Source organism: Crassostrea angulata, chromosome 4, assembly GCF_025612915.1.
Source record: "Crassostrea angulata isolate pt1a10 chromosome 4, ASM2561291v2, whole genome shotgun sequence".
In the NCBI taxonomy this organism is placed as follows: domain Eukaryota; kingdom Metazoa; phylum Mollusca; class Bivalvia; order Ostreida; family Ostreidae; genus Magallana; species Magallana angulata.
Genome location: NC_069114.1, coordinates 22,711,935 through 22,728,605, shown reverse-complemented (window position 1 = coordinate 22,728,605; position 16,671 = coordinate 22,711,935). Strand labels below are relative to the sequence as shown.

At 34.2% G+C, this 16,671-nt stretch overlaps 1 protein-coding gene across 2 annotated transcripts in view; it reads left to right on the top strand.

The window, feature by feature from the left end:
- The window catches only part of LOC128179745 (dynactin subunit 1-like), a 263,574-nt gene that overhangs the window by 92,303 nt on the left and 154,600 nt on the right, over window positions 1-16,671 (top strand). For both annotated transcript variants that reach the window (XM_052847306.1, XM_052847304.1), the window contains exons 10-11: window positions 1,596-1,674; window positions 2,752-2,911. In XM_052847306.1, the coding sequence (XP_052703266.1) occupies window positions 1,596-1,674; window positions 2,752-2,911 (239 nt within the window). The remainder of the gene's footprint in view (window positions 1-1,595; window positions 1,675-2,751; window positions 2,912-16,671) is intronic.

Sequence of the window (16,671 nt, the reverse complement as noted above, 5' to 3'; positions counted from 1 at the left end):
GATGAAATTGCTCTGCATTGATACAAGTTCATCTAATGAAAATATTTAATTTTAAGATTGTTCTAAAAACAGGATTAACAACTAATAGAAATAATAACTGAAATAAGCACGTCAAATACAAAGATGTGTGTTCTTATTTACACATCACAAAATTTAACTGCGTAATAATCACGTTATGTTGTAATTCGAATGTAGTTTCCAATTTTATGAAATTCTATTTCATAAATATAATTTATGAATTTTACATTAATATGTACAATACAGCTGTTATGCTTAAATCTGAAGTTGTATATTCAAGTGACGTGGATTTACGCGACATGCATTGCCTGTAATGTACAGTACAGGTAAAGTAACAACAACAAGCAGCAGCAGGAATAATGGTAACTCACACCCTCCCGGTGTCATCACGGTCGCAATCCATACCGCAGTAAAAAACAGCGATGGTGTATTGCGGGAACGATAAAAATACCGTAACGGTAACGCGGACCAATACGGGATCCGCGTTGCCTGTACTGTAGGTGGTTTTACAAATTGGAATCAAACATGTTCATTGTATTAGTGTCAGGTAGATAAGACATATTATTCTTCTTTTTTTTTATAGAAAACCCCGATCATGAATGTGTGCAAAGCTTGTAGAAAAACTGCATGGTTAAAGAAACATCATAACGTATATCCGTGTTTTGTTTGGTGTCTCACTATTTGCAAAAATGGGGAAAATGTGTAGCATTTTTAATTTGCGTCAGTCATTTTTTAAAGAAATATTTTTAAAAATTTCTTATAGAAAATACTATAGAATGTAATTTCTGTATATTCAATAATTATGATCTAACAGAGATTGCGAAAAAAGCAAAAATTAGATCATCGCGAAAATTACCGGATATACAGTAATTTGCATTGGTCACTCCAAGGTATGCATGCATTTCTTGCCAGCCATACATATATACTGTCTTAATAGTCCATTTGTTGAAAACATAAAGAATATGCTCACCTTAATTCATTTTATAAATGATTCTTGAAGGTTAATAAAATAATTCTATTGGCAATGAATTTTGAAATTCATTTAATTAAAACCGAGGTTTCAAATAAAATGTATATAATTTATATTTAACTATTTAAAATAAAGTGCTGTTAATGATTAAGGGGAGATTAGTTTGGGACTGAGTTAAGTGATTCCCTGTCTTATGTGACCCTTGTAAATATAAAGTTCCTATATAGCTGTCTTCATATACCAAAACTAATAACAAAGAAATTATCAATACAATTTTATTTTGACAGTTTTAAAAGGGTTAAAGGGATTTTGAAAAAGCCCTAGCTTTTATTTTTGTTGAAGACAAAAATACGGTTTTGTTTAAATTGATTGTATACAGACTAAGTATTGCTTAGCAATATCAATTGAATGATCAGGAAAACTACTGCCTGCATTGCCTATTAATATACTGGTATCTATACAAAAAAAAACCAATTGCTTAACACGGTACATAAAATTTGGTTCACAATTTTCTTTCATTTAATCTATTATCTAGTATGCTTTATATTATGTCAGAGGTTGCTTTGTGACATAAGGATAATTACCTAAGACTGATTTTCTTATGTAGGAACTGCTGGTGTGGCGTCTGATTATGAACTGAAGCAGAGAGATCAACAGATAGAAAGACTAAGAGAGGCACTTGTTAAGTAAGTCTTTTTAAAGATGTAAGTGAACATTTATTGAAAAGGAGAATACTGGTTTAAGGTAGTGCTATACTCGGCACTAAATGGGCTCAATCATTAAAAGCTTAGCTTTAAATGATAAATATACATTCTAGCAATACATATTCAAAAGAAAATACGTATGTTTACATGCTAGTTTGTTTGTTATCACCTCTCAGACGGGTGTACCCCCTTGCGAAAATTATTGACAATTATGAAATTTGCCAGACGTCCGTTTTTCCTAAAAATAATTACCAATTTTGGGAAAATTAGAACTGAACATATAAAATAGAGTATAAATATTTATTTAAGCCATATTTCATCAATAATTTTGCACAAATTTTTGTAAGTAAGTACGCTTTATGGACCTGATGTATCAAAATAGATTACAAAAAATGCAATGCTAGTATCGCGTTTGGTAATTTTTTTTTACTATTTTATGGACTCAAACTTAAATTCATGGTGTTTATTCTATAGATTGACATCTTAGAAAAAAGATTTGGTAAAATAAATTATATGTTGACGGATTACGTTTCACGCTATAAGCTCTAAACCAAGTAGACCCTGACGAAAAAATCTGTAAAAATCACATTTTCCTACTGTAACAGTTTTCTGCCTAGATCTGTCAACAATGTTAGATATCATTTAAACATTAATTAATTGACAATAGATTAAATTCGAAATAGCTTCTGTCTCTAAATTTAAACCAGTTTTAGTAAAGGAAAAATTCGGGGGGGGGGGGGGGGGGGGGTCAAAACAAAGAAGATATAAGCATACCTGAGATCCTGGTTAATCAGAAACTTCGTTTTTCATTTTACTTTGACAGCGTCGAGTTTCTCAACATTAATCATTTCTATCTCTCATAGAATACATATATTACCGTTCTAATTGCTTATTATTGCCATTGTTTACAACAGCGAATGTTGAGCAAAATCAATACCGGGTATCAAAAACGCTTTGTAAATTTAAAGTCGAACCAATATTGTAAAATCCGTATTATGACGTAGTGCGATACTCGGACTACTTTAAAACAACTGATTTTATGTTTGTTTTTTCCTTCAGAATGAGGGATTTGTCAAACCATGAAAAACAGGAAGTGCAGAGATTGACCAAGGCCAATGAGAAAAACCTGACAGAAATTACCAATCTGAAAAAAGAAAAGGAGAGGTTTGCTAGTGAGGTGGAGGAGTTGTCTCAGCAAATGATCGACCTCAAGGAACAGGTCAGATGAGTTCCATGTATAACAAAGATATTTACAATATATTTTTTTCACTGAAGGTGTACATTGTCTAAAATTAATTTGAATTTTTAGTTGGAATTTTTAGCTCATCTGAGCCAAAGGCTCAAGTGAGCTTTCCTGATCACAATTTGTCCGTTGTCTGTTGTTGTCGTCGTTGTCGTTGTCGTTGTAAACTTTTCACATTTTCATCTTCTTCTCAATTAAGAACCACTGGGCAGATATCAACCAAATTTGGCACAAAGCACCACTAGGTGAAGGGGATTCAAGTTTGTTGAAATGAAGGGCCATGCCCTCTTTAAAGGGGAGATAATTGAGAATTATTGAAAATTTGTTGGTATTTTTAAAAAATCTTCTTCTCAAAAACTATTCGGCCTGAAAAGCTTAAACTTGTGTGGAGGCATCCTCATGTAGTGTAGATTCAAATTTGTTCAAATCATGGTCCCCGGGGGTAGGGAGGGGCCACAACAGGGGGATCAAGTTTTATATAGGAATATATTGAGAAAATCTTTTAAAATCTTCTTCTCAAAAACTATCAGGCCAGAACAGCTCAAATTAAAATGGGAGCATCATCAGATGGTGTAGATTCAAGTTTGTTCAAATCATAGTCCCCGTGAGTAGGGAGGGGGCCACAATGGGGGGGATAAAGTTTTACATAGGAATATATAGAGGAAATCTTTAAAAATCTTCTTCTCAAAAACTATCAGGCTAGACACAGGGCGAAAAACCATCTTTAAGCAAGTCCTTAAAGGTGGCTTAAAGGTGACTTAAAGGAGCTTAAAGGCTATACAACCTTTAAGCCGCCTTTAAGTCACCTTTAAGCAAGTGCTTATAGGTCCTTAATGTCCAAACTTCTTTAAGCCACCTTTAAGCCATCTTTAAGCATCTTTAAGTGGCATTTACGCTCTCTTTACACCGCCTTTACACTGTCTTTAAGTGGCCTTTAAGTCAATATTGATCAAGCTGTACAATAAAAACATATATTAAATGCAAAAGCTCTTTTATAGAGATGGGAGGGGGTCATCCGAGTGATAATATAATTTCCAAGGAAGGGGGGGGGGGGGTGTTCCAGGCGGTTTTAATCGTCGCTCCATTAAACACAGATCGCTATCATCAGCACCGCTCCGATGGACACAGATTGCCGTTATAAAATTCTTTATAATTTTTTGGGGGTTTCAAAATTATTGTAGGGATGAGCGCAGTCTCTGTATCGTAATATGTGCATAAAACTAATTAAAGAATGTTTGTTTCCTATTATAAATTAATCGGTGAAAAAAATCTCTCTCTCTCTCTCTCTCTCTCTCTCTCTCTCTCTCTCTGTTCCTCCGGTTATTAAACAAAATAAAGATAATGAACCAAAAATGCATGATTTAATTTGATAATCGGTTTAAGGTTTGTATTTTTTTTTCAATTTTCATTATTTCTAACTCTAGATCTGCTAGATACATGTTAAAGATGAAAAGACTCTCAACTGCCTTTGTTATATCGGGCAGGATATTACTGCTTTGTTTGTTTAGACATAGTTTTGTTCGTTTGTGTATATCTAATTAGAGTCTATTGTTTGTCCAACTTAAGAAAACCCCTGGAACTAACACAGAATATACAAGATATACACAACAGTTGTGTCGTGTGCCCAGGTGCATGTTTGTGTATATCTAATTAAAGTCTATTGTTTGTCCAACTTAAGAAAACCCCTGGAACTAACACAGAATATACAAGATATACACAACAGGTGTGTCGTGTGCCCAGGTGCACGTCAGGGTTTCTAAAGGCGTTGAATCTTAGTATGTACGAGTATACGATAAGTCTAGTGAATAAAAGTTAATTTACAAATTTGTAATTCATGTAATTAATTGTTACGTCTACAAATAAACGATACATGTATATAAGAGTAAAATCTTGAGGCTAATTAATTAATGTACCGGTGATCATAAATAGGGGTTGATTATTTAAATATATGTATAAGGGTAAATATGTCAAATATACCCGGTCTGGCACATCATACAATTGTATATACAAGTCATTTGCAATTGCCACATGCAGTAAATACGTCACCGGTAATTGGTAATTTTGTTTGTTATAGAATTGATAGTTTAAAAATCATGTACATACAATTACATGTAAATATTTAAACATATTGGAACGACGCCGCGATCATGAAAACCGGGAAATTGCGGGAAATTGAATAAATACCCTAATAGTATCAATGCATTTAATAAAAGAAATGATTTCATTTTCTTTCTTACATTTTTATAGCTATGAATTAGATGAACGTATATCTACTCGGTTTAAATTTATTAACTAAGAAAGCCTACTATAGTGAACCTAACGGTTTCCATTTAGGTATAATATATTTTTGTTTACTGAAGACCAAGTTCCGTATTTCATTCTAAATACACGCATGCATGTAATTTATAAATTAGATATAATTGATTGTTACAAACTGAATGGTTTGTCAAAATCTTTTCAAGTAAACACATTCAATACAGTGATTCAATATCCACTGCTATAAAGGATATAAAAACGCTCATATATATGTAAGTTGCCGTGGCGCAGAGGAAGCGTGGTGATGCTAGTAAAGTAAGGGTCCCGGGTGCTATTCTCGCCGTGGCCGTTTTTTTTTGGTGTTTTTTTTTTCATTTTTCTTTCTAGAACAAAAACCGTTTTAATACCTTTTCTTTCATAAAGTTAATACATTTTGTTGGAAATTAAGCACAATATTGAAATAAATTTTTTTTAATGGCTTAAAGGTAGCTTAAAGGTAGCTTAAAGGTGGCTTAAAGGTGGCTTAAAGAAGTTTGGACATTAAGGACCTATAAGTTGTCCTTAAAGGTGGCTTAAAGGTGGCTTAAAGATAGTCTTTAAGCTGCCTTTAAGCCATCTTTACGCTTTCTTTAAGCCATCTTTAAGCAACACATATAGCTTAAAGGTAGCTTAAAGGTGGCTTAAAGATCGTCTTTAAGCTACCTTTAAGCATCTTTAAGCTATCTTTAAGGAGAACTTAAAGATGGTCATTCATCCTGTGAGAAAAGCTCAAATTAAAATGGAAGCATACTCAGGTAGTGTAGATTTAAGTTTGTTCAAATCATAGTCCCTGGTGGTATGGTGGGGCCGAAATGGGGGAATGGATTTTTACATAGGAATATATAGAGAAAATCTTTAAAAATCTTCTTCTCAAAAACTATTAGGCCAGGAAAGCTCAAATTAAAATGGAAGCATTATCAGGTAGTGTAGATTCAAGTGTGTTCAAATCATAGTCCCTGGGGGTATGGTGGGGCCACAATGGGGGGGGGGGGGGCAAGTTTTACATAGAAATATAAAGAGTAAATCTTTAAAAATCTTCTTCTCAAAAACTATAAGGCAAGAAAAGCTCAAATTAAAGTGGAAGCATCCTCAGGTAGTGTAGATTCAAGTTTGTTCAAATCATTGTCCCTGGTGGTATGGTGGGGCCACAATGGGGGAATGGATTTTTACATAGGAATATATAGAGAAAATCTTTAAAAATCTTCTTCTCAAAAACTATAAGGCCAGAAAAGCTCAAATTAAAATGGAAGCATCCTCAGGTAGTGTAGATTCAAGTTTGTTCAAATCATGGTCCCTGTGGGTAGGGTGGGGCCACAATGGGGGATCAAGTTTTACAAAGGAATATTTAGAGAAAATCTTTAAAAATCTTCTTCCCAAAAACTATAAGGCCAGGAAAGCTCAAATTAAAATGAAGCATTATCAGGTAGTGTAGATTCAAGTGTGTTCAAATCATAGTCCCTGGGGGTATGGTGGGGCCACAATGGGGGGGGGGGGGGGGTGTCAAGTTTTACATAGAAATATAAAGAGTAAATCTTTAAAAATCTTCTTCTCAAAAACTATAAGGCAAGAAAAGCTCAAATTAAAGTGGAAGCATCCTCAGGTAGTGTAGATTCAAGTTTGTTCAAATCATTGTCCCTGGTGGTATGGTGGGGCCACAATGGGGGATAGGATTTTTACATAGGAATATATAGAGAAAATCTTTAAAAATCTTCTTCTCAAAAACTATTGGGCCAGGAAAGCTCAAATTAAAATGGAATCATCCTCAGGTAGTGTAGATTCAAGTTTGTTCAAATCATGGTCCCTGTGGGTAGGGTGGGGCCACAATGGGGGGATCAAGTTTTACAAAGAAATATTTAGAGAAAATCTTTAAAAATCTTCTTCTCAAAAACTAGAAGGCAAGAAAAGCTCAAATTAAAGTGGAAGCATCCTCAGATAGTGTAGATTCAAGTTTGTTCAAATCATTGTCCCTGGTGGTATGGTGGGGCCACAATGGGGGAATGGATTTTTACATAGGAATATATAGAGAAAATCTTTAAAAATCTTCTTCTCAAAAACTATAAGGCCAGGAAAGCTCAAATTAAAATGAAAGCATCATAAGGTTGTGTAGATTCAAGTTTGTTCAAATCATGGTCCCTGTGGGTTGGATGGGGCCACAATAGGAGGGTCAAGCCTTACAAAGGAATATTTAGAGAAAATCTTTAAAAATCTTCTTCCCAAAAACTATAAGGCCAGGAAAGCTCAAATTAAAATGAAGCATTATCAGGTAGTGTAGATTCAAGTGTGTTCAAATCATAGTCCCTGGGGGTATGGTGGGGCCACAATGGGGGGGGGGGTCAAGTTTTACATAGAAATATAAAGAGTAAATCTTTAAAAATCTTCTTCTCAAAAACTATAAGGCAAGAAAAGCTCAAATTAAAGTGGAAGCATCCTCAGGTAGTGTAGATTCAAGTTTGTTCAAATCATTGTCCCTGGTGGTATGGTGGGGCCACAATGGGGGATAGGATTTTTACATAGGAATATATATAGAAAAAAACTTTAAAAATCTTCTTCTCAAAAACTATTGGGCCAGGAAAGCTCAAATTAAAATGGAATCATCCTCAGGTAGTGTAGATTTAAGTTTGTTCAAATCATGGTCCCTGTGGGTAGGGTGGGGCCACAATGGGGGGATCAAGTTTTACAAAGAAATATTTAGAGAATATCTTTAAAAATCTTCTTCTCAAAAACTAGAAGGCAAGAAAAGCTCAAATTAAAGTGGAAGCATCCTCAGATAGTGTAGATTCAAGTTTGTTCAAATCATTGTCCCTGGTGGTATGGTGGGGCCACAATGGGGGAATGGATTTTTACATAGGAATATATAGAGAAAATCTTTAAAAATCTTCTTCTCAAAAACTATAAGGCCAGGAAAGCTCAAATTAAAATGAAAGCATCATAAGGTTGTGTAGATTCAAGTTTGTTCAAATCATGGTCCCTGTGGGTTGGATGGGGCCACAATAGGAGGGTCAAGCCTTACAAAGGAATATTTAGAGAAAATCTTTAAAAATCTTCTTCTCAAAAACTATAAGGCCAGAAAAGCTCAAATTAAAGTGGAAGCATCATTAGGTAGTGTAGATTCAAGTTTGTTCAAATCATGGTCCCTATGGGTTGGATGGGGCCACAATTGGGGAGATCAAGTTTTACAAAGGAATATTTAGAGAAAATCTTTAAAAATCTTCTCAAAAAGTATTAGGCATGAAAAGCTCACATTAAAGTGGAAGCATCCTCAGGTAGTGTAGATTCAAGTTTGTTCAAATCATGGTAACCGGGGGTAGGGTGTGGCCACAATAGGAGGATGATGTTTTACATAGTAATGTATAGAACAAATCTATAAAAATCTTCTTTTCAAAAACTTTAAGGCCAGAAAAGCTCAAATTAAAATGGTAGCATACTCAGGTAGTGTAGATTCAAGTTTGTTCAAATCATGGTCTCCAGGGGTAGGGTGTGGCCACAATTGGGGAGATCAAGTTTTACAAAGGAATTTATAGAGAAAATCTTTAAAAATCTTCTTCTCAAAAACTATCAGGCCAGAACAGCTAAAATCAAAATTGGAGTATCATCAGGTAGTGTAGATTCAAGTTTGTTCAAATCATAGTCCCTGGGGGTATGGTGGGGCCACAATCGGGGGGGGGGGGGTAAAGTTTTATATAGAAATCTAAAGAGTAAATCTTTAAAAATCTTCTTCTCAAAAACTATCAGGCCAAGAAAGCTCAAATTGGCGTATAACCATTCTCAGATACTGAAGATTCAAGTTTGTTCAAATCATGGTAACCGGGGGTAGGGTGGGGCCACAATGGGGGGATCAGGTTTTACATAGGAATATATAGAGAAAATCTTTAAAAATCTTCTTCTCAAAAACTATTAGGCCAGGAAAGCTCAAATTTGAGTTGAAGCATCCTCAGATAGTGTAGATTCAAGTTTGTTCAAATCATGGTAACCGGGGGTAGGGTGGGGCCACAATGGGGGGATCAAGTTTTACATAGGAATATATAGAGAAAATCTTTAAAAATCATCTTCTCAAAAACTATTAGGCCAGGAAAGCTCAAATTTGAGTGGAAGCATCCTCAGATAGTGTAGATTCAAGTTTGTTCAAATCATAATAACCGGGGGTAGGGTGGGGCCACAATTCGGGGAAATTTTTTTATACAGGAATATATAGAGAAAATCTTTAAATGAAAATTTCTTTTAAAAACTGTTTGGCCAAGAAAGCTCAAATTGGCGTGTAACCATTCTCAGATAATGTAGATTCAAGTTTGTTCATATCATTGTCCCTAGGGGTAGGGCGGGGCCACAATGGGGGATTATTTTTTATATATAGAGAAAATCTTTAAAAATCTTTTTCTCAAAACTATTAGGCCAGGAAAGCCCAAATTTGAGTGGAAGCATCCCCAGATAGTATAGATTCTAGTTTGTTTAAATAATAGTCCAGGGGTATGGTGAGGCCACAATGGGGGATGAATTTTTACATAAGAATATATATATAGAGAAAATCTTTAAAAATCTTCTTTTTAAAGACTATTTGGCCAGAAAAAGCTTAAACTTGTGTAAGGCATCCTCGGGTAGTGTAAATTCAAGTTTGCAAAATCACAGTTCCTAGTGATAGGGCGGGGCCGTGATGGCGGTTTGAATTTTTACATAGGCATATATAGAGAAAATCTTTAAAAATATTCGGTCCAAACTCAGTACTTAGTGTGAAAGCACAGGTTATGAAGATTTAAGTTTGATGAAACCATGGTTCCCTAGAGAAAAGTGAGGCCACGAAATGGGGTGGGGTGGGGTGGGGTGGGGTGGGGGGGGGGGGGTTATAGGAATAGAGAAAAATCTTCTTACAGGTACAACAACAAAAAGGGCTTGGTATTTACCAAAAAAAAAGAGGTGGATAAAAATTAGCAGATTTTCAATTTTTTTTTGCAAGATCTATTGTACTTAGTTGTCAAGATATTTTGATACTGTAATGCTAATTTGATCAGAATTAAGGCAATTGTTGCTCAGGTGAGCGATGTGGCCCCTGGGCCTCTTGTTCTTTGTCCTACATTGTTTTAAAAACTGTGCTCTTCCACTTTTGAATGTTTTAAGAGGCCACTTGTGGAATAATGACAAACTGGCCGCTTAAGACTGGTGCTCTCTTATTCAAGGACGAAGGTTTCAACTTAATAAAGAAAAAACACCGAGCATAATCATTTTGGCTCCAATGCACAGATTTATTAATAGCATCTGTAATGGTGGCTTACATGAAGATGGTGAATACCATATTTTCCCGACGATTAGTCGGTATTTTTTTTCTCTGAAGCAGAGCACCCGGCTTATCGTCTTGTTCGACTTGTCGTAGGCTCGGGGTCAGAAAATTGTTTAAAATAGCATTAAAAATCTTGGTTTTAATCATCTTGAGTTGGCTGTGTGATTGAAAATTATGTTGTTGAATTCACTGTTCATCTTTAATAATTATCATTTCACTCATCTGTTAACACTTAAATACATAATAATAACAACAGTTATTAAGAAGTGTTACATTGTCTTTAATCAATTAAAAGTTTTACCGTTTCGTTTTTATAAACACATCGTCACATGGTTCTATGTATCACTAGTTGGAAGATAACATTGCGCAGTAAAATTGAAACATGCAAATTTGAATGGAAGAAAATATTGCAGTAGGTCCGGGGGATGTTTTTTTTTTTATTTAATTATTTTATTAGTAAAGAGTTGTTGGTGGAAAGTATAAATCAGAAATATTTTATGGTCAAATTCAATCTTTAAATACGTAATCGGCAATTATCAATACTACTGTTTATACAATAGGCTGACACAGGTTGTGTTAATAATCTTGCCCTAAGGCTGAGATCTTTACGGCAATTTCACTCCCTGTGTATATAAAGAGTACCGTTATAAGAGTGATTATAGTTCATTGATTAATTATTGTCCATTTCCTTGATTATTGTTAGATATATTTTTTTGGAAACGTATGTATGTCGTATATCGTCATTATCAAGTCGTACAAATGATCGATCTATTTCTAACAGTGTCTATGTAAAACTATAGCATGTAACTGCATTACTGGATACAAAGTAAACAAGTTTCTTTAAATCATATAGTAATTGCTAAGCTTTCTGCACTTGAGATCCCCCTTTGAAGTCCGACACGAGACAGGTGCATGCCTATGACACCAGAAATTGTTAAACAAACATTGACCATGCGCCGAGTCAACAGGTGGCTGGTTACGTAATGGCGAATACACTGGCTATAGTCAGAGTGGATAATTATTTTAATGCTTGGGAATAAAATATTTCTGACAAAGTAAGTTTAGTTTTGCATAACACGCGATATCGGGAATTGTTTAAAATTCAAGCGACTTTGTAGATGTTGCCAGTATTTGAAAATATGATGCATAAGTATAAAGCGTAATTGTTTAAATGTTAATCATTGATAATAATAGTGCTGAAAAGAATGCTCGAATATTCGCGAATGAATAGTAAATTTCTAATATTCCAATGTATATTTAGCATTCGAATATTCGATCACATGTTAAACACCCATATCAAGCACTGTAAACTATGCAGCATCGTGTTCTTTCATTTTACTCGGAACGAAAGTAAATATAAAGCCATATATGACTGCCATGCTTGGTAGAGTCTCTTACTTAACCCAGTAATAGACTCTTCCGCCATACTTGTTTACCTTGAAAGTAAAAGCAGGGTTTACATCGAACGGAGACAAACATTCTGGATTTTTCAATTCATGTCAGACGCTGAAGAAAAAAATTGCTTAACTGTTTGAACGAGTGTGAGGTACGGAGAATTAATATCGAAAGGTACATCGAAAGTTTTATTTAAAAGATACCTCGATATAATTTGTTTGTTTTTTTTTAGATAAACAGAAGATTTCCGGAGTTATGAGCGTTATCAGTTTTCTGTTTAATACTATATCAAACATGGCGGAAATATTTGGACTGACTTACGAAGTAACGTATCGGTCTCACCCAGGAGTCAGTACTGCAGTATATTATTAAAGAAGTAATAAATCTTTTGATTGTAGTTGATGGAGATTTTTAAAAAATCAGTATATTATTATTTGCTTAAAAATTAAATGCGCACCCAATTCAATGGATACTCATGCATTAAGTGTCAACTTCGAACTGACGTGTTTAAGCAGTCTACACATACACCCACTTAGTAATACAAACTATCATATATGCTTAATATATTGTCTATGACGTCTACGAATATTCGAATACGAATCGAATAGCACTCACGAATATTCGAATACTGATTTATTGTATTCGTTTCAGCACTAGATAATAATTGGTAGCAATATCGGGGACATCGTGGCATCATACACTGATAGTGTTACTGCAGTTTTATACGCCATTTTGAAGTGATAAGATCGACGTATGGTCTAAATCGACGTATCGTAGGATTTTGTTAAAATTTTGGTTAAAAATGAGCAATTCGACGAGTAGTCCGCATCGACGAGTCGTTTGGAAAATACGGTACACAGTTCGGATTGCTGAATAAACAGTTTCAGGGTTTGACATTAAGTTTTTTAGTTACTAGACCAGTCGGGCTACCTCAGCAATTTTTCACTAGCCCTGACTCTTTTACTACTTAAGCCCTGACCAATTTTGACAAAAATAAACTAAAAGTAATGACAAACATAAAATATTAAATAACTGTTTCTGTTTAATTGTATTGATATCTTTACCAATAATGAATCATTCAAACACTATTTAAGATTTAATTTTATTCAAACTGTACTTAAATAATGATACAAGTATTCAATGGTTGACCATGAGGGACCAACAAAACTTTAGGGAGACTTCACATGGAGAAGTTTGAGAAATCGGGGAGACTTTCATTACTTGACAATGGCATAACAATAATGATTATATACACAGATTAAAAAATAAAACAAATTCTGAAAATTGAGAAAAAAATTTATCAAGTTTATTTAATTTAAATTATTTGATGTATTAATACATTTTATAGATCAAATGTGTTGTAATTGTGTTAACTAAAATGACAAATAAAATCAGTCTCTGTTTTTTAGTGTATTTTGGTGGCATTAGTCCAACCCAACCATTATGTTGAGGATTTAGAATTTTTTAAAAGATATTATAACAAAAGGTTTATGATTATTTTAGCATAAATTTGGCTGTGTTATTAGCTAATTACAAGTTACCAACAAATTCATTGTTATATATCAACACTAGCCTTAAAGTAATTAACATCGTTTTGTACAGCATGTGGTTGCATCACCCGTATTTATAACCCCTAAAGATAAGACAGACTAGATTTATTACTCACAAGAGGCATAAACTGAGTTTGTGAAAACGTCTTTAGAATTAAATAATTATCATTTTATTGCCCTTGGGGTTAATTTACACAATTATATGAACTCCGTGTACAGGGCGACTTTTTGTTCGGAGGAAATTCCGGCGAAGTTACCAATTTCCTCCACTACATTCTCTATATGTTAATTAGTCCTTGGGTTGTATGTAAATTACAGTTTGTAGAATTTAAGCCTGTTAGGAAAAAGTGCTTTACTTATATTGATAATATGAATAATATGTTTTACGGTGCGACCGTTGGGGCGAGCGCAGCATGTTATCAAATGTTGAATTATGATAAATCAATAAAAGTATCAACGTAACGTAAATGAATTTGAATGCAAAATAAAATATAAACATGCCTATTTATTCTAGTAATTTTTCATTATTCATAATTTATAAGATTGTTTATTTATTTAAATAGAATTTATCTCAGATACAATGTTGTTGAATAATAAAGATTTAAACATAATGGTTATTGCAGCAGTTTATTTCCTCTTTTCTTGCAGCAGACATTTTTCTTAAACTTACATATAAAAAATTTACTTATCATAGAGCCCCCCCCCCCCTGTTTAAATAAAATATAATTTACGTATAAAAAAAATGGCTGAAAATTGCATGAATGATGCTGTCGCGCCACCTTTTAAAAAACGTTCCTGGAAATTAGTAACTGTAAATATATAGTGAATAAAATAAATGTGAGCATTCATCCAAATGAGAGCAAGTTACAACTGTTTCCTATTATAAAAAAAAAAAGATGTCCCCATTCGTTAGCTTTGCAAGATTTTAAGAAGATTTTGGTATTTATATTTCAGCAGATTTACAATAACTACTTAGAGTAATTTCCCCTTATTGTGACGTCAAAGTTCACGTTGGTCAAGTGTCGTCTGTCTCTTTGAAAAAACCCAGAAAAAACTAAGTGAAATATACTGTTTTGTTTACTTAAAAAGCATGATATTCTTGAAATTACACAATTTATCTGTTTCTCAAAAGTTTTACTTTGATTCTCGCGAGAAGGAATCAAGTCTAGTGATCGTCCGACATTGATAAATTACATTGTGGGTGGAAATTTACCGACGCCGAAAAATTCTGTGGGATCAATGTGCAAGAAATCCATTGTGACGTACGTCACTCGAAGGAACGACAACTCTGTTAGTCTTATGTAATGGAATTATTTTATTTACAATGCATGATGTACATAGTCTTTTATCTTGTTCTCGTGAGAGTGTGAAATGGAAAACCATATTTACAGGGAATTACTGGGACGATTAAAACAAGGCATTACTGGTCCGATTTACTGACGCCAAAAAAATCCATTGAATGAATGTGCAACTAGTCCGAATTTTCTATTCACACATGCCTTGCCGGTAGAGCTCGCTTCGCGCCGGCGAGCTGCGCTCTCTATTAGAGAAAAAGTATATGCACACTTTTTTTTACACGACCAGTCGGGCTAGTACACAGACATTTAACTGACCGGACCTATCGTTTACTAGACAATGTCAGTCGGACATGCCTTAGTGTCAAACCCTGAGTTTATATTTATTTTAAATGACCGTTAATACAATTTATCTATCAACAGATTAAGAGCAAAACATTTTCTGCTAAATACGCCCAAACAATGATTTTCAATTATTAAAATGCGGTAAACAAACAGAAGTAGCGTTTCCGTATAAAGGCTTTGTACTGAACTACGATAGCCAATGTTTTTAGCTCACCTTAACCGAAGGTTCAAGGGAGCTTTTCTGATCACCTGTTGTAAGTTTAATCAGTTCAAAACTAGCGCAAATTTTTGTTTTTGGGAGTTGATTTTAATCAACTCTCCTATGCAGTTCCTCAGACAAACCGAAAGTGAAACAGTGTTTGGACCTCAGCACAAATCATTGCTGCTGACAAGACTTAGTTCTTGAAAATAATTTATACATTCGATGTAATGTATGCTAAAGCATTGTTTTTCAAGGAAACTTATTTATAAATACCTTGAAAATAGTCAGATTTTAAATGGTACATACAATTTAAATATTTTTTGTAGTATGTATTCCTACGCCAGAGTTCAATATAGTCTCGTTCAACTCGACGCTGGGGTGTCTCCGTAAAACCTTGTCGGAGATTTACGGTGTCAGCCGAGCGTTTGGTTGAACGAGACTAGAGTTCAATATTGCTTGGATCCATACAATTTTCGAGAAATATTTTTATTACTGATACTTAGTTTGATTGAATTAATTTTATCTTTTAATATTATTTAACATGATTCATATGGGGGTGTCGAAAAAGTCCAAAAATTCATATTATAAAAATGTGCGTAATTCAAATTAGAAACTACATGTACTTGTCATGCAAAATAACATATCATTGATTTTAAAATAAATAAACATCGACAAAATCAACTCCCGTCAGTTCTTCAGTACTTTGATTTACTATGGGAGGCACTGTAGCTCCCAGATTGTCCATATGAAGTTTTTCAGACCAGGAGCTACAGACCTGCAGCCAAAAATAGGCATGTTTAAAGCATAGGACCTAAAAAAACACTAGCCGCTGGCCCGGTTAGACATGTGGCTGCTTAATTCAGTTAAAATATAGTGAAAAACTAAATGGGCAAGATTGAAACTGGCAGTTTATGTGAGTGCCGCTGATTAAAGGTGGTCGTTACAGCAGGTGCGACTGTACTTGTTTGGTATCCCACTCATCAAGTTTTGGTTTCATTGTACATATGATCATTTTTATGGGTTACGGCCATCTAGTTACCAAATAATCTTTACAGCAAAGAGTTCACAATTATCTGAACATTGGTGACACAAAATAGTTCTATTTGAATGTTGCAAAGTAAACTGTTTGTTGTTCGTATAAATAAATATCTTTAAGCAAGATTATATTTTACCGTATGTTAATTATCACTTAGTACGTTATTGTAACCAATATGAATTAATCTTGTTTGAATAAACTCGAAATCTAACGCGAATGAATATTAAATGCAGTGTTTTTGCATAGAGGTATAGCCCCCCGCCATGCATCACACCATGCCGCCATGCTTTCCGCTATGCATACTTACATGTATTATAAGCAAAAAATCTTTATCCAATTATTTCAAATC